Raw genomic sequence first — 22017 nt, 5'->3', positions numbered from 1 at the left:
TATTTAGCAAATTATGAATTCGAAAATGCTTTCCGGTGATACATTGAACTTCAATTGATGATAAATTAAAATCACGGTCATTTCCAATCCCTGATGAAACATCTGCAACACTACACTTGAAGTGAAAACAAAAACTTTTCAAGCCTCATTGATTACCGTGCATGATGACCAGTCGCGCTTTTCTGAGTTCTAAAGTAATCTACGAGCTTACTTCCAGTTGCTGGTAGATATATGCGATGTAAAACAACAAAGTCATTTTGTTCAGAATTTCAGTCACTAGGTACTAACAAAACTATGATAATCCTATGCAAAGAGTTTTAATGTAAAAATATAAACATATGAAAAACCTCATCTTCATTGAAAATTGAAACTTTTACTAGTATCTGGAGTATGCATATAATAAAATTGTCTTACAAAATAAATATCACTATCTATTGGCAAAATATCATCATTATATACACAATACAAGTGAGTCGAAATGGTATTTGTCTTTTCGAAATTTGGCAACAAGTTTGGCATCAATCATTTACACCTATCGCTTTGTAGCAGAAATGACCCCCACGCTACAGTCGTAGAAATATTCAAGGCTCATCGTACTGCCATAACCTTCCAGCGTAGGGCAAAGTAGCACAGACCACGCACCAGAAACAGCGTAAGCCCGAGCGCGTACAGATCCTTTCCGATTTGATCGCCCTCCATCGAAATTTCCGAAAGGAATTTAGCTGGGTACCTAAGAACGAACAATTTTTTTTAGAAACCTTGATTCCGGACAAGCGGAAAAAATCCCTGACTCACCGGTAGTGACAGTACGGTTTCAGTTCGCAGTCCATGGTGGCACGGTTTTCGCCGTAGATCGCATTGACGTAACCTTCGAGACCGTAGCGCAGATAGGAGATGTGCGTTCCCCACTTCAGATAGCCGGGTAAATCGCGCAGCGTTACGCCGAAACCGGCGAACATCATCATCGGGATGGACAGCACCGGACCGAGGAACGTTCCGTTCTGCAGGCAGGGGAAACAAGGTAAAAGGGGATGGTAAGTAAATGTTGTTTGATAGTGGGGGAGGTGTTTGCATTGCGGTAATCCAGATAACGATACGTTCATTGGCGTGCGACGTTGCTAAACGGTGCTTATCACTTTTTGATTGGTTTTGAAATGGCTGTCAAACTTAAGCCGGATTGCGGGATTTTAGTTTACATCATCGAATGTTTGCATTCCGACGATGGGAAGGTGGTGCTAGGGGGCCGTTACGAAGGCTAATGTTCAGTTTTAATTGCAAGCGGCCTGTAGATTTGTTTGACAGCTTTAAAATAATAATCAGTGGATTTCGTTTTAAAACAGCAATTGTATCGCATCTTTACTTACCAACATGTAATAGTTAGTCACATTTACTTACCACAACGTTGAACCAGGCACCAATTGTCAGTCCAATACTTTGCGCAATCAACACTATCAGGAAGCTGATGGCAAAGAACATTCCGAACCGGAACACTTCCATCGGTTGACCACTCATAAAGTAAATAATGCACGTGAAAACCAAGCAACAGCTAAACTGCAATGATTTGAATCGAAGCACGATTAGTTATCGTAAAACTTGATCCCTGTAGACCAACTTACCGAAAGAGGTAGATCGATTATATTCACAGAGAGGTAGTAACTTTTGAGTGTGTACCATCGATTGAAATGTTCCTTCAGGATGACTCCCATCTCAGTCGGGACTGTCAAAATAGATTGATTAAAATTTATTTGCTTTAACAATTTTCCTAAGTTACTCACAAGTAAGAACCGTCAACATCATGGTCGCCATCATGTGATGCATCAGCACCGAAAACAGCAAATTATAGTTATCCAGAACGCGAGATCCTTCGTTGCCGGCATCGATAAACAGGAAACCAAGCATAGCAGCGATCAGAACGTTAACCCATATCCTGAGATGCGTCAGGGTGGAATCTCGTTTCGCCTTGATGATCCCTCGACTGATTAGCACACGCAGTTGGTGCCACTGAGAGGTCGCGTGCAGCTTATCGCTCTGTTCGATGATCTTCTTCAGTGGATACTTTTTGCGAAGCTGCTCCAGCTTCAGTACCTTTCGCTTATCGCCGAACCAGTCCGTACTCTCGCCGTTGCCCATCTCCCCAACCATCGTTTGGATTTTCTCCATCCCGTGTTCGCCGCATGCCAGTTCGATGACTGCAATGGACACCGAAGGTGTTAAAACAATCGTCAACTAGTTTTTCTTAGGTAGGATTGAAAAACTTACCATAATCAGCTGGGTTGTGATACACCGGACATGGCATATCGACGGACTGAAGGAATGGCACTAAACTGGCTGTACTACCTTGGTACATACATTCCCCGCTGGACAGAACGTATACCTGATCGAACTCATGAAACAGTTTTGCCGACGGTTGGTGAATCGTACAGATGATCGTACGTCCCTGGTTGGCAAGCTGCTTCAGCAGAAGTACAACCTGGTTGCACGAGAAACTGTCCAAACCACTAGAAATTAGAATTCAAACAATGTTTAGTTTTAAGAATCAAACAGTTAGTTTCCATCTTACGTTGTTGGTTCGTCGAGGAACATAATCGTCGGATTGTTGATCAACTCCAGGGCAATCGAGAGTCGCTTCCTTTGACCGCCCGACAATCGGCTGGTGATCGTGTGTTGATGCTCATACAATCCGAGCACGGTCAGGATGTCTTCGATCTAAAACCATACAATAATTCAATTAAAATTGTACAATAATAGCATTGTAAGGGGTTTTCACCAACCAGCGATTCCTTCTCGTGCTTGGAAATATCCGAGCTAAGCTTCAGGTCAGCCGCGATTCGCATATTCTCCAGCACCGTGAGCAACGTTTGCAGCTGATCCTGTTGCGTGATGTAGCACGTCATCCGCCGGAAGCTGTTCAGGTTGCGGATCCGGCCGTTCACGTAGACCGCACCCTCAACGCCCGTCCGCCGGTAGCCGGAAAGCACGTCCAGCAGGGTGGACTTTCCCGCCCCGGACGGGCCCATGATGCCGATCAGCTGCGAGCCGGGAAACTTTCCGTTCACATTGTGTAGAATTTCCTTTTGACCTGCGGGAGAGTAATGAAAATATTCAGCATTTATTTACAAACGACAGAGCGGTGGTGCATCGTTGCATCAAGCAAGTAATAAAAATTTGTTTTCGATATCTTATCAATGCGAAATGTGCACTTTGCTACCCGCTGCAAAGGTCGTTTGGCAGCAAGCACAAGTAGCGATAGTTTTTCTGGTTGATAATCTGATTAGAGTGTGCAGTTGACATATTGACATGCCTGCTTCGGAAAACAAGTTTATTCATTCAAGTGGACGAGCCCTTCCCAGCCGGACTTCGATCCGGAAAAGTTTTACTCTGAACTCCGTGAACTTAATCTGCGCGGATTTCGTATGACTTTTGCACAGTCTACCGTGTAAAAACTGCGTCGATTGTAAATCGAACCAACTAAAGCCTCTAGTAGTGTTTAGGAACTTGGATGCCGGGTTTGCGCTGATAAGCTTCGAGGTTGACTAGTTGTTTTGAAATTAAATCGAATCGAAAACTTGTTTTTGCCAACTGAACTGATAGTAAACAAATGTGAATTATAAACTGAAATGTGTCTCATCTATTAACGTACGTATTACGCACCGACGGAAAACTGTTTGCCTTTTCTAATATGTCATGAATTGAAAATAAATTGTTAAAATGTGTTTTACCTCGAACCACCCTCTCCTGGTGATAAGAACACAATGAAAACTCTAATCTCGTAACCTTCATTTGGGAACCCACGAAATGCGCGAAGTGAAACCCTATGGACTTTCCAAAATCTTATCGCCACTAATCATCGGTTACTTAAAATTAAAAACAGATTAGTGAAATACCACCTCCATTATCGCCAGCTCGCCAGCCAGTAATGAATTGAATGATTGAACAAAACGCCAGTCATAAGGGAACAGAGCCACTTGGTAGGTAGGTGGTATTTATGCGATTGCCAACGAACGCATCCGTTCCAAAGGTTGTCATTTTCATTCATCCGGTCGCTAGCTGACGGGAGCTTAGGGCGTAGAGTATTTTAAATTATATTTATCAGCAGCAGAAATATCACGCGAAGGCCGATAATAAAAATTTGGCTTACAGTAAATGATTGATTGGTGAAGTGTTCTCTAAAATCCGGCAGGGTAGGCATTCACACCATATTCGATTTTGCTTGCTTTACTGCATCGCTTCAACTAAGCAACTTTTCGAAAATCTGCAATTATAGAGTTAATTATGATCCACAATAATGCTGCTTTACCTCTTATAATCAGTAAACAAAACAATGCTTACGTCGGCAATATTGTAGATTGGGACTAACTCTATGTCTCACAGTCCAGATGTCACAGTTCTGTGCGGTTCAGAAATGTCGAGGGTACAACGTGCCCATGCATCATATTTTCGTGGATTTCAGAGCAGCATACGATACAGTTGAATGCAAACAGCTATGGCAGATAATGCACGAGTACGATTTTCCGGACAAACTGACGCGGCTGATCAAAGCTACTCTGGAGCGAGTAATATCCTACGCGCACGTTTCGGGGACACTCTCGAAACCTTTCGAATCGCGCAGAGGGTTGCGGCAAGGGGATGGAATGTTATTCAATATCACTATTGAAGGCGTTATCCGGCGAGCGGGCATCGAAACGAGAGGAACGATCTTCAGCAAGAGTAGACAACTTCGCAGACGACCTCGACATCATTACTAGAAACCTTGGGACGGCGGATGCAATCTACGCCAAACTAAAAACGGAGGCTAGGAGGATAGGGTTACAAATCAATGCGTCGAAAACCAAATATATGGTACGAAGAGGCTCCAGTGAAAGCAACGTTTGCCTGTCAGGGAGAGTGACTATTGACAGCGATGAACTGGAAGTGGTTAATGAATTCATATAATTGGGGTTTTTGGTCACCACCGCCGACAATAATACGAGTAAGGAGATCCAACGACGCATTCAAGCTGGAAATCGACCCCACTTTTCCCTTCGCAAGACGCATTGATCAAGGAGCATACGCCGCCCTACAAAGCTAACGATGTACAAAACGCTAATTGGACCGGTAGTCCTCTACGGATTTAAGACAGTGACTTTGCTTACAGAAGAGATACGTGCACTTGCCGTATTTGAACGAAAGGTGTTGCGGACTATTTTTGGCGGAGTACAAACGGAAAGCGGAGGCTATGAATCATGAGCTACAGGCACTGCTTGGAGAGATTCCCATCGTACACCTGGTGAAAGTTGGGACACTACGGTAGGCCGGCCACGTCGCAAGGATGTCGGACGACTGTGCAGTGAAATCCGTTCTCTTCAAGAACCCCACCGGCACCAGGAATAGAGGGGCCCAACGTGCTAGATGGCTCGACCAGGTTGAGGCCGACTTACGTGTGTCGAGACGCGCAACGAATTGGCGACGAGTAGCCCAGGACCGAGTACAATGGAGAGGAATTCTTGATACGGCAAGAGCCACCCCGGCTCTCGGCTGAATAAGTAAGTAAGTAAGCAAGTAATCTGCAGAGATCTAAGTACGGTGCTAAACCTTCACGCCAACCCAAGTTCCAAAGTGCGAACCGAACAAATTTCTTTTGAACACGTTCCAACCGCTGTTTGTGGATATTATACTGAGGTGTCCAGACAATTCCTGCGTATTCAACACTTGATCGTACCAGAGTTGTGTACAGTGTCACAATTGTACACGGATCGTCAAAATCTTTTGCATAACGTTTTACTAAACCGAACATCGAGGAGACCTTCGAAATCACTCCATCGATATGTGCGTTAAGAGATAGTTTCTTGTCCATAATCACTCCCAGGTCGCGTACTGTGTCCGATCGCTGTAAGTCAAAATCTCCTATGCGGAAGTGATGTATGACATTAGATGACTTGTGTGAAAAAGTCAAAACGCTACATTTCGAAGTGTTGACCATCAAACCACATCTGTCGCAAAATGTCTCAAAGTTCAATGTTCAAATCAGTCTGGAGCTTGCAGCAGTCAATATTATTCTTCACCGGGTAAAACATGTTCACGTCATCAGCGTACACTAGCAAGAACGCATCATTGATGTACTCAGGTAAATCGTTCATTAAAACAATAAAGAACAAGGGCCCAAGGTGGCTCCCTTGTGGAACTCCAGAATTTACTGAGCAAGACTTACTTAGCTTTACTAATTGTTTCCTATTTGACAGGTATGTAGAAATCCAGTTCAACATATTTCCTGTGATTCCACTTTTGTTCAAACAAGCGAGCAAAACTTTGGTACTGACAACGTCAAAAGCCTTTGACATGTCGGTATATATCGTCTTGACTTGATAAACGTTTGCCATCCAGATCTTGGTTCTTGACACAAATTCTGCGAGGTTTGTCACAATTGAACTTTTCGTTAAGAAACCGTGTTGATAATCTTTAATCTCTGATTCCAACCATAGCTAAAGGCGGTCGTAGACGACGGATTCAAATAATTTTGGAATGGCTGATAAAATGGCTACTCCGCGATAGTTTTCTACGTTCAATTTAGTGCCCTTTTTGTGAATAGGAACAATATGCGAAATTTTCCAGCATCCGGGGAAATATCCGTGGTGCAGGGATTTTTTGAATAAAATATGCAGGGGTATATTAATCCGGATTTCCAAATTTTCAGTAGTTTATTCGGAATTCCGTCAGGGCCCGAACCTTTCTGTGCATTAAGTTTATCGATTTTGTTACTGATTTCTTCCAGTAACAATTCGAAATTCCCAGCTAGCACCAACTCGTATATCAATGTACGAAAACTATCGTAAATATCTCCTAACAAACTCGAAATCATAACTAAAGCTGGATAAAGTGGGATCAAGTAGATTTTTTGTCGTATATAATGATAATGACTGACATACATACGATTTTTAGCACAAAATCGTAGAGTAGTACGGAGTGACTCGCGCTTAATCGGATATTATCGTATTTAAATACTTATATAGTCGTAACGCTCAAAATTATTCGTAATCACGTATATCGCCTCCAAAATAGTACGGATATGCCAATTTTGCGCATGAAATACGATTTATTTAGCATGTATATCTGTACGTTATGCTGATTTTTACCTTTTTTATACATATGAAAATGCTAGCTGGGTTGTTTGGAAGAATTTGGTAAATGTTCGTAGTGGTCTAAGTTCTCGTTTCGGTAAAATTTTTTAAAATAAGTAGCGAAAAGATCCATCGCTTGCTGACTATCGTTCGAGTTTTTCCCATGATAAGTAACATTAACAGGCGTCCCCTTATCATTTCTTTTCTGATTAACGTAGCTCCAAAACTTTTTAGGATTACTTTTCAAATTTACTTGCACATTTCTAAGACGCTGAAGACGAAACGCACGGTGCCTAGCTTTAAACCTGTTATGTAAACTATTGTATTCCCTCTTGAGATTTGGGTTTGGATCCTTTCTTAATCGGTTGTGCATTGATTTTTTCTCGCGCTTCATTTTAATTAAATTCAAGTCGAACCATTCAGGATTCGTTCGCCTTTAGTTCCTGCCAGAAGTAATCTAGGACAGTTTCCCACTATCACCTGATATACTGTATAGTAAAACTTTATAGTATTATACTCAACAACGTTCGATACGTCTGTAGTCAACCATCCATTTGGTAACAGTTGCAGTGAATAATGAGAAGTGAGTAAAAATGATAAGTGAAGAGTGAATAAGAAGTGAGCAGTCAAACATGAACAGCAAGTAGTAAGTGTGGAATAGTGAGTAGTGAGAAGTAATAACAAGTAGGAAGTGTGTAGTGATTATTGAGAAGTGAGCAGTGAAAGGTGAATATTGATTTGTGAGAAGTGATTGGTGATTAATGAGCTTTGACCAAACTCGTGTTTTAGTCTTTGCGGTCAGGCATTAATATTAATATTTTTTTAAACGATGGTTCTACAATAGATGGAGGGACGGTAGAGGAAGATAACGAAAATTTTTTTCCTTTCCCAAAAAATTTTCGTTACCTTCCCCTACCGTCCCTCCATCTATTGTAGAACCATCGAACAGTGGGATGGCTTCAAAAAAAGGCGGACCTCAGTTTTGCGTAGAAACTACTAAGTTTTCTGCATTTGTGTCTTCACATCGAGCGAGGTGGCAAGACCAGGTGGAGCGAGATCTGGCGAGCACTGGATGCCCGCGGAACTGGAGATCAGTTGCCATGGACCGAAACAGTTGGAGAAATTATACTGCGCAGGCCTTGTCATAAGACGTTAGGCCAATTAAGTAAGTAAGTAGCATTTGTGTCTTCACTAAAGTTTCTTGATTTTTGAAGTACTTTTTTGTTATATCAATAAAACTTGCATTAAGGGGGTGCGTCAATACATAATCAATTTAGCTTTTTTATTTAAAGCCAATAATATACAAAGTCCGAGAAAAAGTTGTACAAAATGTTATTTAAGGAGTTTTTGTCGAAGAAAGAGAACTTCTACCTCTTAAGGGACAGAAGTTATAGTGCTACAAACTAATGTATCCCCTTAATACTAGTTTTTTATGATTTTTTTCTGGTTATTTTTACTTCCACGCAGTTTTGATGTTCCACGACGTTTAACATACTATGAAAATATACCTTTTTGCTGAAAGAAGTGCAGCTTTACCTTTCTTGGTTTTCGAGCTATTCCAGCTTTTGTCTAACTTTCAATCAGTTTTTAAGTGACTTTATTTTAAAAGGGCGCAGACATGCGCAGCCAATCTCAGCCACTTTACGTACTGCAATATAGTGAGTTTCATTTCATATGTATGTCACGGTGGATCACGGTAGAACATTAAAGAAAACTGTAGTTGTTGAAGACATTTCGGAGATACGAATTTTCGAAAATACGATTTTTTTTCGGCTTTTAATAGTAAATAGATCACTGATAGTTTTAACACAGTACAGAAGTAGCAAGACAGCGTAGACGAGCCACACTCAGAGGCTCATGGCGACGCAGCTTAATCAACAACATCCAGGGTGTATACGAGAGCCTGTCCTGGCGACAGGTAAAAACCATTGCGGGTAACCGTCAACAGTGAAGATCTCTGATTTCATCCCTTTGTTCTGCCGGACTGGCGAACATGGACACTTACTTATGTACAGAAGTAGAACTTATTATCTAAACGTGTACATCGCCTTGTACCCTTTTACAGTGTGCCAGCAAACATGACGGTGGAAGACGAATTTTTCCATTAAATCACACGGAAGCAAAGAAAGGGAATGAGCGTTTCGCTTATATTGCTTTTATTGCTTCCAATGCAAAACTCTTCCCGTCGATAGGAAAATTAATTAATTTTCGTCATTTGCGATAAGATATATCCCATTTATTGCACGCTGATGACCCGGACGAACAAAAATGCTTCATACAGAGTTCCTCGCAGAGAAACCGTGTGGAGGAATTCTGCAGAAGATTCGTACAGAATACCTTGCTTATAGAACCAGGATTTTTGTATGTGAGTCCAACAGTTGGAATCCCCGGGAAACCTCGGCAGAGAAATTGCTCTTAATATGAAATAGGAATGCTTAGGATTCTGAAAGCAGGAATCCTGGTGTGTTAGAAACCCAAGTAACAATTTGGGTTTTAATACACTCTTATGATTGCATTTAAGACCAAAATTGGTGATGAAAACCGCCGTAAGAGTACAATAAAACTCACATTGTTGCTTGAGGAGGAACGCGACTTCCGAGGAAATCGAAATTGATCTTAAAGTTTTCTGTAAAAAAGATTATTAGCTAAAAGCTTAAATCCTCTTTGCCCCAAACTGCTTTATCCTCTTCGTTAGCTTCTCCTGGATTTATCGTCTCCAAGCAATACAATTAATGGTGTATTCGTTCCATGAATCCAGTTTCTGGACACTGTTAAAGGCGGCCTTCTTTACGGAGCACATGATGTACTCTCATGCATCTCCTATATGGGGCGCCGATAGAGACATAGGTTAATAGGCGTATTATAAGACAGCTAAAGAGCGTCACTCAGTAACTTGTTAGTTGCATTACTAATGTTTAAAAGAAATTCAAGTCGACATAGGCGGAAGGCCTAAAGGATGAAGTTAATCGACCGAAAAGAAATTAAACCATGAGTGCGTGTGCCAAATGAGTCGCCGCTTGACTTCTCGCAGGTTAGACAAAAGGTACCGCTGATAATTCTCGTTTACCACAGTCTCCGAATTAGTATGCTAGAAGTTCCGTCTACTATTAAAGCTATGATTCCAAGCACTACTGAGAACTTCGTTTCGGTAATCGCTGGTGCAACACACTGCGTTTGGTCGATCTCGTTTGACTGGTCGGTCGGTCATCTCGATTCAGTGTACCTCAAGGTAGTAGGATAGGACCACCGCTGTTTTCGCTGTGTATCAACGAACTAACACTTTTTGTCAACTATCTGTCGCATTTCCAATGCTCTGAACGCTTTGAACTCCTACGATTGTTTCACGTTTTTGAAGATTGTTATATAATATCTTATGATGATTCCACGATGCTTCAATTTTGAGTTAGTATCCTTTCAAATACCTTTTTCGCATCACTATTCAATATAGAAGAACTTTGATCTTACAACACAAATTAATTAATTAACTAATTAAAACTAATTTATTAAAATGACAAAATTTATAACAACAATTTTAGCTGTAAATTAATGAGGACATAACAATATATTATTCATTTCGAGTATATTTATTTATAAATTCTTGCAGTTTTATACACCTTTTTAAAGCGATTAAAAAAATGCTAACAACAAATTGCATGGTTAAATGACTATTAAATGGACCATATAAATTTTCTTTTAATTTTGCAACCAAACAACAACTGGACTCATCACTAATTTTATCGTAAAATGCAGCACCTCTTCTCAAGTTCTGCTTTGTTTTGTTTCCAACCGGTGTCCGGTGGCAGTAAATCACCACCGGTTTTCTTTTTTATTATTTCTTCGAGTTATCAAGCACAGTCATTTCAATCACCATTATTATTACGTGGTGGCCGGGATTGGTCAGTGGTTGGTCGATTGCTGGCAACGACCAATTAAAATGCAATCGACAGCAAAATTAACACGACATCATTAAATTCTGCATCTCCGCCATCGTCGTCGTCGTCGTCGTCGGGTTCGCTGTTTTGTGTACCTTCCAATCCAACCCATATCAACACGCTCCGGTCGAATCGGTTATTTCATTTTATTATTTCTGACGGGTGGTCCGGTCGGTGTGTGCATGTGACTCGAATGTGGACGCAGTCATAAACGTTGTGCGTTCCGTCCGGTCTTCGGTCGATCGGTTCCACACCAAATGAAGGCGTGCTGTTGCGTTTTATCAGCTGTACACGTCCGATTATCAGCCGATGGAACTTCACTTTCTTTGTTTGGGTTGGTTGATATGTTTTTACATTCAATTTGCGCGTTTCAGGACGGCGAACACAGTCTATCCGTTTAATCGAGCTTACTCATAGGAAAATGGCAAGAATTGTTCGGCACCGACAATCGTGATGGGACTGTCGATCGAAAAGCGTCTGCCTTTAGTGATTTGGGATTTTTTACTTCGCCAAGGTCACCCATTCCACGTTTCACGCTGATTAGCGATTTTTAGCATGTCGAGCTTTAATTCTCTACCGGGTGACAGATGGGTTATACCATGAATAGTAAATATTTTGATAGTCTTCAATTGGACAAAGAATTACACTCCCGACAAAGCATCAAAGCAGTTATTCTTGGTTGTGAATTTGAACGGACAACAAAAATTAGAAATAGAAAGAACAAAAAGCCCGTGCCACCAATCTGTTAATTGTGTTGGTTTGTTTACATACATAAATCAAAGCAAAAAAAAATCACAAATATCCAGTTTCAAATCATGGTCAACGGGTCACTGAGGCAAGCAACTTCCTCAGCATCCATTAGTAGGTACAACGGACGCGAACAAAAACTGTTATACCTAATCGTTATAATTCGCACCCCCATGAGTGGCCCGTACAAGGAAGCGGTATCGATGTTCATGAGCCTGTATAAGCCGTATAAGGGCTTAAAACCGGTTTCAGCGTCTCAGTCTGTAGGTCGAAAGTTGATGGCACCGGATAACCTGTCAGGAATTACGCTGCATTGTTCTTACGCGAATAATCACTTTAATTGAACTAGCATGACAAGATGAAGGTTAAAAACGTCATATCGTCAAACATGACAGTTCGATTCTAAGTGCAATAATAACAACACATAAATCTTGGGGGGCATTTGCTGCGACTGACTTCGTGGTGTATCCTTCCAGTTAACGAAGCCGTCACGTTTCTGTCAATCACTTGTGAGGTGAGGGTGCCGATATTGATCCTGTCGCCTGTGTTAGACTGATATTTGCTTAGATAGTTTATGTATAAATATACAAACATGATTAAAACGACACCAAAAATAAGTTTAAGCTGTGCCTTCTCTTATCGAAGTGTATAAATCGTTGAAGTAATTATTTGATATAATTTTTACCGGTGTAACACTTTGCGTTAATACTTGTGAAGTAATCTTTTTTTTGTGTTACCTTTTCGCTCTAAAATAGAAAGCTAGAAGGAATGCTGTTATTATTTGTATAGCCACCTAACTTAAGTATGGCTACTTCAAAATTCCATTCTACTATAAAATTGAAAATTTCTTTCAAGTGTCTGGTTGCATATTAATAATCGTGAACTTCAATTGGCAAAAAATTTGCTCTCCAATTAGAGCCACCTCATTATTGGCGTATCTACCCCGTACACATTAATTATTCATAATGGAAAAGTCTATCGTGTATCAGTATCAACATGAGGAACTGGTTTATAGTGATTAATTTTTTTTCTTTTTCAAATCAAAACATATGCATTAGCAAAGTATAAAAATAATATTCATCATTCATTTATTGAATCGTAAACGTAACTATAATAGAATCAATTTACACATCCGATGTTTTTGTCTCGAGTAGAATAGAATAGAATAGTTTCGCTAGCGCTAATAATAGACTAAATGGCTATCTCTGAGCTATCTTTGCTATTGAAGGACAAAACTGTATTTGTTTTCTTAACCAAGCCACTGAGCAAAACATATAGTAAAGGGAAACTACCTCTACCCAAAATTGTTATACAAATGTCTATTTTATTTACAAAGCACAAAAGTTACAAAAGTCTTCTTCAAATATACGCAAAAGTGTGCGCCAAGAGTGCACCCTGCACACCACCCAGTGTTAACTGCGAGTGGGCCGTAAATACCTAAGATACAGCAATACTCAGTTCAGCATTTTTATGGATAACTAGCTGACCCGACAAACTTCGTATTGCCACAAATTAACCTGTGTTGTACATAAATCATGAATCTCGGATGATCTTTGTCACAATCTCGAGTTTTGCAAGCCCCCCAGTGGGCGGCGCTTCCGACGGCGGGTCACCGGCAACACTCGCGACCGTCTTGTCCTGAATGATCTAGTGTTACTATAGATAGCTTTTGTGGTCTTGTATTGACTAATGTTTTATGGAAGAGTCTCGAATTTCTCGAGTTCGATTAGTTTTTGAGTTTCGCAAAAATTTCTGTTTTATTTGTATGAGAGTCCATATTCCCCTACCACAGGTGTGAGAGGTCTCTAACTATCGTAAAATGAATTCAAGACTCCAAAATCTCCCACATGCCAAATTTGGTTCCATTTGATTGATTAGTTCTCGAGTTATGAGGAAATTTGTTTTTCATTTGTATAGGAGCCCCCCCTCTCTTAAAGTGGGGAAATCCATAGAAAATATACCATAGAAAATATTCTTGCCTACAAAAACACCCACATGATAAATTTGGTTCCATTTGCTTGATTAGTTCTAGAGTTATGAAGAAATTTGTATTTCGTTTGTATGAGAGCCCCCCCTTCTCTTAAAAAGGTAAGGGGTCCCAATTCATCATAGAAAAAATGGTTGCCTCCAAAAACACCCACATGTTAAATATGGTTCCATTTGCTTGATTAGTTCTCGAATTATGAGGAAATTTGTATTTTATTTGTGTAGAAGCACCCCCGCTTAAATTTGGGAGGGGTCCTAATTCACCATAGAAAATATTTTTGCCTCCAGAAACCTCCACATGACAAATTTGGTTCTATTTGCCTGATTAGTTCTCGAGTTATGAGGAAATTTGAATTTCATTTGTATAGGAGCCCCCCCTCCTAAAGTGGGTAGGGGTCCCAATTCATCATAGAAAAAATTTTTGTCTTTAAAAACACCCACGTGCCAAATTTGGTTCCATTTGCTTGATTAGTTCTCGAGTTATGAAGATATTTGTATTTCGTTTGTATAGGAGCCCCCCCCCTCTTAAAGTTGGGAGGGGTCCTAATTCACCATAGAAAATATTCTTGCCCTCGAAAACTTTCACATGCCAAATTTGGTTTCATTTGCTTGATTAGCTCTCGAGTTATGAGGAAATTTGCATTTCATTTGTATAGGAGCCCCCCTTCCTAAAGTGGGGAGGGGTCCCAATTCATCATAGAAAAAAATTTTGTCTCCAAAAACACCCACATGCCAAATTTGGTTCCATTTGCTTGATTAGTTCTTGAGTTATGAGGAAATTTGTGTTTCGTTTGTATAGGAGCCCCCCCTCTTAAAGTGGGGAGGGGTCCTTATTCACCATAGAAAATATTCTTGCCCTCGAAAACACCCACATGCCAAATTTTGTTCCATTTGCTTGATTAGTTCTCGAGTTATGAGGAAATTTGTATTTCATGTGTATAGGATCCCCCCCTCCTAAAACGGGGAGGGGTCCCAATTCATCATAGAAAAAATTTTTGTCTTCAAAAACACCCACATGCCAAATTTGGTTCCATTTGCTTGATTACTTCTCGAGTTATGAGGAAAATTGTGTTTCTTTGGTACAGGAGCCCCCCTTCTTAAAGTGGGGAGGGGTCCTAATTTACTATAGAAAATATTCTTGCCCTCGAAAACCTTCACATGCCAAATTTGGTTCCATTTGCTTGATTAGTTCTCGAGTTATGAGGAAATTTGTATGGAAGCCCCCTCTTTTAAAGAGGAGAGGAGTTATAATTCCCCTTATAAAGAGGGGAGGGGTCTCAATTTACCATAGAATAAATTCTCGTCACCGAAAACACCCACATGCCAAATTTGGTTCTATTTGCTTGATTAGTTCTCGAGTTATGCAGAAATTTGTGTTTCATTTGTATGGGAGCCCCCCCTCTTAGTGGGGGGAGGGGTTTCTAACCATCACTAAAACCTTTCCTGGCCCCAAAAAACCTCTACATGCATATTTTCATGCCGATTGGTTCAGTAGTTTTCGATTCTATAAGGAACATACGGACAGACAGACAGACAGACAGACAGAAATCCTCCTTTATAGGTATAGATAAATAATTGACTCTATAAATGCCCCATCTATATATATAAAAGTGAGCGTGAGTATAATTGTATGTTTCACCATAACTCCAGAACGCCTTGACCGTTCTCCACCAAAATTGGCACACATGTTCCTCGATATAAGAGAATCAGCACTGGAAGGTTGACAAAAGGGGGTGCCCTAACAAAGGCTAAATAAAGGGGGTTGCGTTTCTCTTGCATATAAACCGACTGAAGTTATGTAAGTGACTTTGAGAAAGTTCCACCGGGGATTCTACCGAAGAGGAATATATGATAAAAAGGCCTTTGTTTCGTTTCCATTATAGGGATTTTCATAGAGCAAACCGATGCATATCTGTTGATGCATAATTCTGTTACCTACGTAACACAAGAGGCAGCTGACTGGGAAAGAACCGACAAGACGAGGGGACGAGGAACGTGAGTATAAATGTATGTTTCGCCATAGCTCCGGAACTGCTGGACTTCTTCATTAAACATCGTTTGTCAAACACATGTATTTTGGCATAAAAAATCAGCGCAGGGAGGTTGAAAAAAGAGGAAGAAGGTCTCTTACAAGGGGAGAGAAAGGTTCAAGTGGAACAAGGAATGCGTTTCTTTTGCATTTGGAACGAAAGCAGTTGTACAAGTTGCTGGATTTCTGAAAGGGGGAATAGGATGGCCATTAACAAAGTGGATGTTCAAAAACGTGAAAAAGGCTTTGAGCCGATTTATAGGAATTACCGAGAAGAAGTCAGATTTACAAGTAGCTGGGAGACAACATGACATGAACTGACAAAGGGTGTAGACACAGTTAAATGGAAAAAGGGTTATGTTCCTTGTATTATGAGGATTTTCGTTACAATAACAGATGTACAAGTGACTGAGAGGCAAAGGGGTCCCGAGTAAGATCGAGCAATCAGCTGGTACATAATATTTTTGAATTTTGCTTAGTTGAGGTGTTACAGTCAGGGCTTGAAAAGGGATCGCAAGTTGAATGTGACTGCCGTGAATGCGAACTTTCCGCATTCAAACTCCGCTTTTTGAACGATCATTTGACTGTTTTTTTGAATCCAGTCAATCTGCCGCTTGCGCTGCTGCCGTCGTACAGTTCATGCGGCATCTCAGCAAAAGCAAACAGTCGATCTCTCGTTTTGCTTTGCGCTTTGAGAATATAAACTGCAAACTGACTGGAAGCATACGGTGACGTATTTTTTCGTTTCTCTTTTTGTCTCCAAATCGGTTGCTCACAGTAATTGTTTATCACCCGGACGTCGGTCCGACGCAAGCAAAATATTCGTTTGTATTGGACGGAATCCGACCGACTTCTTCCATGCACATGTAGTGGTTGTTTTGACGTAGGATTACGTCTTTGTTTACAATACTGGGACTGGGTAGCACTTTGTGAAAACGAAAATAGAAGTGTAACGTTTGAATGAAAGATTTCAAATGCTAATAACTAATAAACTACTGAACGAAACTGAACAATTTATATGTCGTTGGATAGATAAAATGACCAGCAATTTTATAGGGGGGTAATAGAGCAATTTTTAGTAGGGCGTGAGAGGGGGGGGGCTCCTTTACAAATGAAACACAAATTTCCTCAAAACTCGAGAACTAATCAAGCAAATGGAACCAAATTTGGCATATGGGGGTTTCAGAAGGCAAGATTTTTTTCTGTGGTGAATTGACACCCCTCTCTTCTTTAGGAAGGGGGAGGCTCCCATACAAAATATATACAATTTTTCTCATAACTCGAGAACTAATCAAGCAAAAGGAACCAAATTTGGCATGTGGGGGTTTTAGAAGGCAAGAATTTTCACTATGGTGTACTGAGACCTCTTCCCCGTCTAAGAGGTGGGCTCCCATACAAATTTCCTCATAGCTCTAGAGCTTATCAAGCAATTGGAAGTATATTTGACATGTTGGGGTTTTAGAAGGCAGGAATTTTCTGTATGGTGTACTAACCCCAACTGTCTTTTAACAGGGGAGGGCTCCTATACAAATGAAACACACGTTTCCTCATAACTCAAGAACTAATTAAGCTAATGGAACAAAATTTGGCATGTGGGACTTTTTAGATGCTTTAGGATTTTTTCCTATGGTGACCTTTGGCTTCTTTAAAAAGGGGGATCCCATACAAATGAAATCAAATTTCCTCATAACTCGAGAACTAAGCTACCAAATTTGGCATGTGGGGGTTTTTGGAGGCATGAATTTATTTTATGATGGTTTGAGACCCCTCACCCCTGTGGTAGGAGGATAAGGACTCTCATAGAAATGTTTGCGTATGAAAGTAAAATTAGTAAAACCTTCTCGGAGCAAGAGACAGTGAATCGACGCTGCTAACTTACGTGTATGTTGCCATCAAAAAGAGTCAAAAGAGAAGGACATTCGAATGGCACGTCATATTTGCGATGAACGTTCTTTGGATTTACCAATTATTTGTAACCAATGGCCCTTTTAAAGGTCACAAGCGAGTTAAAGTAAGATTATTGAAACATGTTAAGCTACGCATAATCATTTTTAATACAGTAATCTGTAGGCTGGTCATTCATTACTATTTCAACCTTTATGATGCACACAATAGATTTTTAAAAGAAATCTCTATGTCTCAATGGATGCAGGCGTTGTACTTATGAACCGCCGTTCACGTACTGTCAAAGCCACCATTGCATTCAATACTGAATATTTTGCTCTTCTCTTTTAAACATTCACTTAAACAACGGCACTCGCAGATTCTCATAAACATACATATGCCAGAAGTGCAGTTTACATTAGTATTTGATCTAATGATCTGATATATTCTTACGTCACCCTTTCGTGCAACCCTTAGTTGTTTTTTTTTGTAGTATTGAATCATACGATTGTGCGGTTGCTTTTCGTTTAGCGTGGTGATTACCAGTTATTTGACTGTTTTGCAGTCATTCGCTGTTCCAAACGGTAAAGGCAATTTGATCGAAACGAAAATGTCAAAAAGTTTTAGAACGCGTTCGTTTTGCTGCCTGCAATCGGCGTTTGACTGAGCAAACTGCCAGTTGTGTTATGCATAGCGTTCGTATTCCACCTCTAAATGGACGGTGTGAACTTGAATGCGCGTTGGTGTGACTGCGGTAGAAAAAAAGGACCGAAAACTAGACAATAGCGCTACTTATAGTTTGCTGTAACAAGCCCTTCTTCTTCTTCCTCTTTCTCCTTCGGTTACTTTCCACTGAATTGCGGTGCCATTCCGATCCGGTTTGCGTTGACTTGTCCTGCAGCAACTAATAGCACTGCGGAGAGGAAGCCCTTGTTTTATTCCAATAGATTTCAGGTACAATTTCAGTCCGTCCCATTTTTAAAGTTTCGCCATTTATTTCATTACTCACGTAGTCGCACCTTTTTTGCTAGACGTTCATAGTCAAAGTCTTGCATAGAATTTACACTTTTAATAACCATAACTGATAGTTCGTGGGGTACATGACATAGTGATTATAAAATTTTGGCGTCATGTAAGTTATCTTCATCCTCATTCTGCTTGTTCAAATAGAAAAGCACACATTAAGCTTTGCTCGATCGTCGAATACTAAGTTCATGGGAGTTCAATGGCCATCACGAAGTATTTCATAGCCAATTTTTATATAGTTCATTCTATATTAGAGCCATCAATTTATCATGCAAGAGTTGAATTTTAGTTCCAGAGCACATATTAGACGGGCTCGACCGTAGAAAATTAAGTTCATGCAGTCTTCACCACCGTCACTCAGTATTTCAACATCAACCAGTCCTTATTACTTAAAAGTTGTCATTGAAGAGTTAAATCAGCATTTTCGATTCAGAAAATTACAGAGGACATCTTTCAGATACAAAAATTCATTTGATAAATGGGATAAAGCATTTTTGCGCGTTTCTGGCTGAATCTACTGCAATACAGTAAATTATATATGTATTTTATTATTACCTGTATTGTACCGGATATTTGTGAAGAAGCAGATACATACAGTGTGAGTACTAATAACTGTCACTATTTTTTGGACGAGTTTAATTAAAAATGGGTTAATCAGAAATGTGTCCGAATATTTTTCGTTTAGAGTGTATTTAAATGTCAATACAGCTTGCAAGTATATTTTGAATTTTCATTCGCTTAAGAAAATTCTGAAAATTCGCTCTGTTTTTGAAAATTTTTCGACCGTGTAATATTTTAAAGAACCTACCTGAAGTGAAGCTACTTGGAATAAACGAACGATTCATCTTCTCAAACCTGATCGTAAGCGCACTACAAGGACACCGGAAGCCAATTCGGGAGCGAATTCATCGGAAACCAGATCAGTCTAGACGTAAGATGACCAAGGAACTGGGAATTTTGCAGTCAACCACTAAATTTTTTTTTGGAAGATGATCTTCGATTGATTCAATACAGAAAATGTTCCTGCCGCAGGATCACCACAACTAACAAAATGATCGGATATGTGCAGTACATCTTTCCGATGTTTCTCGGTACAAACTGGCTGTTGAAAGGTTCCGGAATGTTTCGAGGATGACGGTATGGGGACGTTTATCCAAAAATTTGAAGGTTCCATTGCTTTTCATTAAACTTGGTGTTAAAATCAACACTATCATCGTCAAAAAAACACTACAAGATTGCATCATTCTGCTTCCAACAAGATTCCACACCGTCTCACCAGGCCAAAGCTGCACTGGCTTGATGTGAGGTGAATTTTCCGGATTTTATTTCTTCGAAAAAGTGGCCTGTTTCTTTGCCTGATTTGGGACCACCTGAAGTGAACTCTTCCCCACCCATTCTATACTTCATGGATTTGCTCTCTTTACTTTTTGCAAGCTTACAGATTTTCGGTACGAGCTTTTTATTTCCATATCATGACTTTATTGGTTCCCATTATAGGAAAACAATCCGATGTCAGAGAACGTTAAAATTTTGTTAACCAACCGGAATTATTAATACACCCAGGCAAATATATTTTCAAAATATTTAAACAAGGTATGTCAGTACAACCAGGTTCGACTGTACCCCAACCTGCCAGGCAGAAATAAAAGTTCTTTGTCTTCATCGAATCATCATTTCCCCGCTGGATTTATGCGCTACAGTAAACCACACAAAGATCCTCACTATCGCTCGGCACATATTTAGAGCGTCACTATTTGCACACTGATCGATCGTCCCCTATCGTCGGACTGTCTCGCCCGGAGCAGCTGATCGCCCGGTTCCGACCGACGATGGATGGTGCGCAAAGGTGAATGTCTTTGCTTTCAGCTGAGCTCGGCAGCAACAAATAGAGCTGCACCTTTTATACTCGTTACAAATAAGAAAGAAACCCGGTGCAACCCAAGGCAAGCACGTGAGTGTGCATGATCGAAATCGAAGAATTTCCGCTGACTCGACCATACACATAGGGTTGAGTAGCTGTGCTTTATCAAAGACAATCCATTCAATTCAAGTAAGGCAACTTTAATACAATCTGATTACCGATTGGTGGCCTATCATCGTTAGTAAAACATTGCTTAAGGTCAGTAATTTTAAACACTCTTAAAACTAGAACTACAAACCTTTTCGGAATCCCATGCTAACACAGTAGGTAATATCCTTGAATTGAATATCTACCGGTTCGCACGGTGGCAGATTCTGGAAGGGCCGAATCTGAAGTGCCTCAATGTCGTTGTGTGACTGATAAATGCCGTGGTTGTTGTTATGCCCATGATTGGTATTGTTCAGTACCATTCCCGTCTCCATGTTTCGCGAATCCTTTCGGTTCAACGGTACGGTCGTTGGGTTGTAAACTGGTCCATTCTGATCAGTGCTGATCGTAGTCAAGGCTATACCACGCACCTCTTGCTGCAGTATATCCATCGTTTCGTTTCGTTGCTATTGCGCACTTGTTGTCCTCTGTTTGTGTATGCTACCTAGTTCCGTTTTTGTTTTGCTCTCCGCAAACGAATTAGCACAAAGAGAATTAACCACTTTAAATCAACAGCAGCCCGACGTTCACTATTTCATCTTCAAACGAAACCGACCGTCAATCACTCGCGAGTCTGGTTTAACTGCTTAAGAATTTCGCTGATTCGAACCCCGGAAAACCGACTTCAAGAACGTCCACTCTGACCGCCGTCCAGCAGACGATTGAAGACGACTCGCTGCCCACGACGAGCCGATGATGGACCTAAATGCTTATCAGACAAAAGCAGTGGCAAGCAAAGTGATTGATTCCTTGTGCGATAAAGAAATTGACGTTCGTTTCTGTGCCTGCAGAGCAGTCGGACTGGCTGGTAACAGGAGCACCGGACAGTGAGAACTCGCGATCTAACCCGAACCGGAGACAAAGAACTACTGCGAACTGACCGTTCGGTGGAGTTGCGCTGAGGTCCCTGGTCGATGCAGTGCAGCTCGTTCGCGGTTCTAAGTCCGCATCGGTGACTATTCATGAGCTCATCGATTTCATGTACACTTCAACAATAGCAGCAACAATAGCGACGACGACGACGATGACTTACACTATAGCTTCGCGCGCGCTTGTCTGTGACTGAATGTTTGCTTTCGAGAATATACACTTGCCCGGAGACGGAGAGGCAAATTAATAATTAATAACCACCCTGATGCGGCCGCCCGACGGTGCAGCAGCATGACGCGGCTATGCTAACGACGGCGGAAGGGTGCAACCGATTGGCGGTGCTGCAGGTGAGTACGGCGTGAACGGTTTACCTGCATGCTT

General features: G+C 40.8%; 1 protein-coding gene across 1 annotated transcript; it reads right to left on the bottom strand.

The window, feature by feature from the left end:
• Nucleotides 1–381: 381 nt before the first annotated feature.
• Nucleotides 382–21719, bottom strand: LOC128744154 (ATP-binding cassette subfamily G member 4). Its single transcript, XM_053840958.1, has 9 exons — nucleotides 20858–21719; nucleotides 2772–3079; nucleotides 2561–2706; nucleotides 2260–2498; nucleotides 1776–2189; nucleotides 1617–1717; nucleotides 1396–1551; nucleotides 796–1001; nucleotides 382–730 (listed from the first exon to the last, which is right to left on the bottom strand). Exons 1-9 carry the CDS (start codon nucleotides 21156–21158, stop codon nucleotides 589–591), a joined length of 2013 nt encoding a protein of 670 aa, XP_053696933.1. The 5' UTR covers nucleotides 21159–21719; the 3' UTR covers nucleotides 382–588.
• Between the last annotated feature and the right edge of the window lie 298 nt (nucleotides 21720–22017).

Source organism: Sabethes cyaneus, chromosome 3 (genome assembly GCF_943734655.1).
Source record: "Sabethes cyaneus chromosome 3, idSabCyanKW18_F2, whole genome shotgun sequence".
Lineage (NCBI taxonomy): Eukaryota > Metazoa > Arthropoda > Insecta > Diptera > Culicidae > Sabethes > Sabethes cyaneus.
Note: the sequence above shows the minus strand (reverse complement) of the source record. Positions and strands in the feature narration are given on the sequence as shown.

Coding starts and splice junctions, on each gene's coding strand:
- LOC128744154 (XM_053840958.1), bottom strand. CDS start 21,158: ATGGATATACTGCAGCAAGAGGTGCGTGGTATAGCCTTGACTACGATC. Junction 1,002..1,395: donor GTGCCTGGTTCAACGTTGTG/GTAAGTAAATGT, acceptor CCCTGCCTGCAG/AACGGAACGTTCCTCGGTCC. Junction 731..795: donor AAACCGTACTGTCACTACCG/GTGAGTCAGGGA, acceptor GTTCGTTCTTAG/GTACCCAGCTAAATTCCTTT.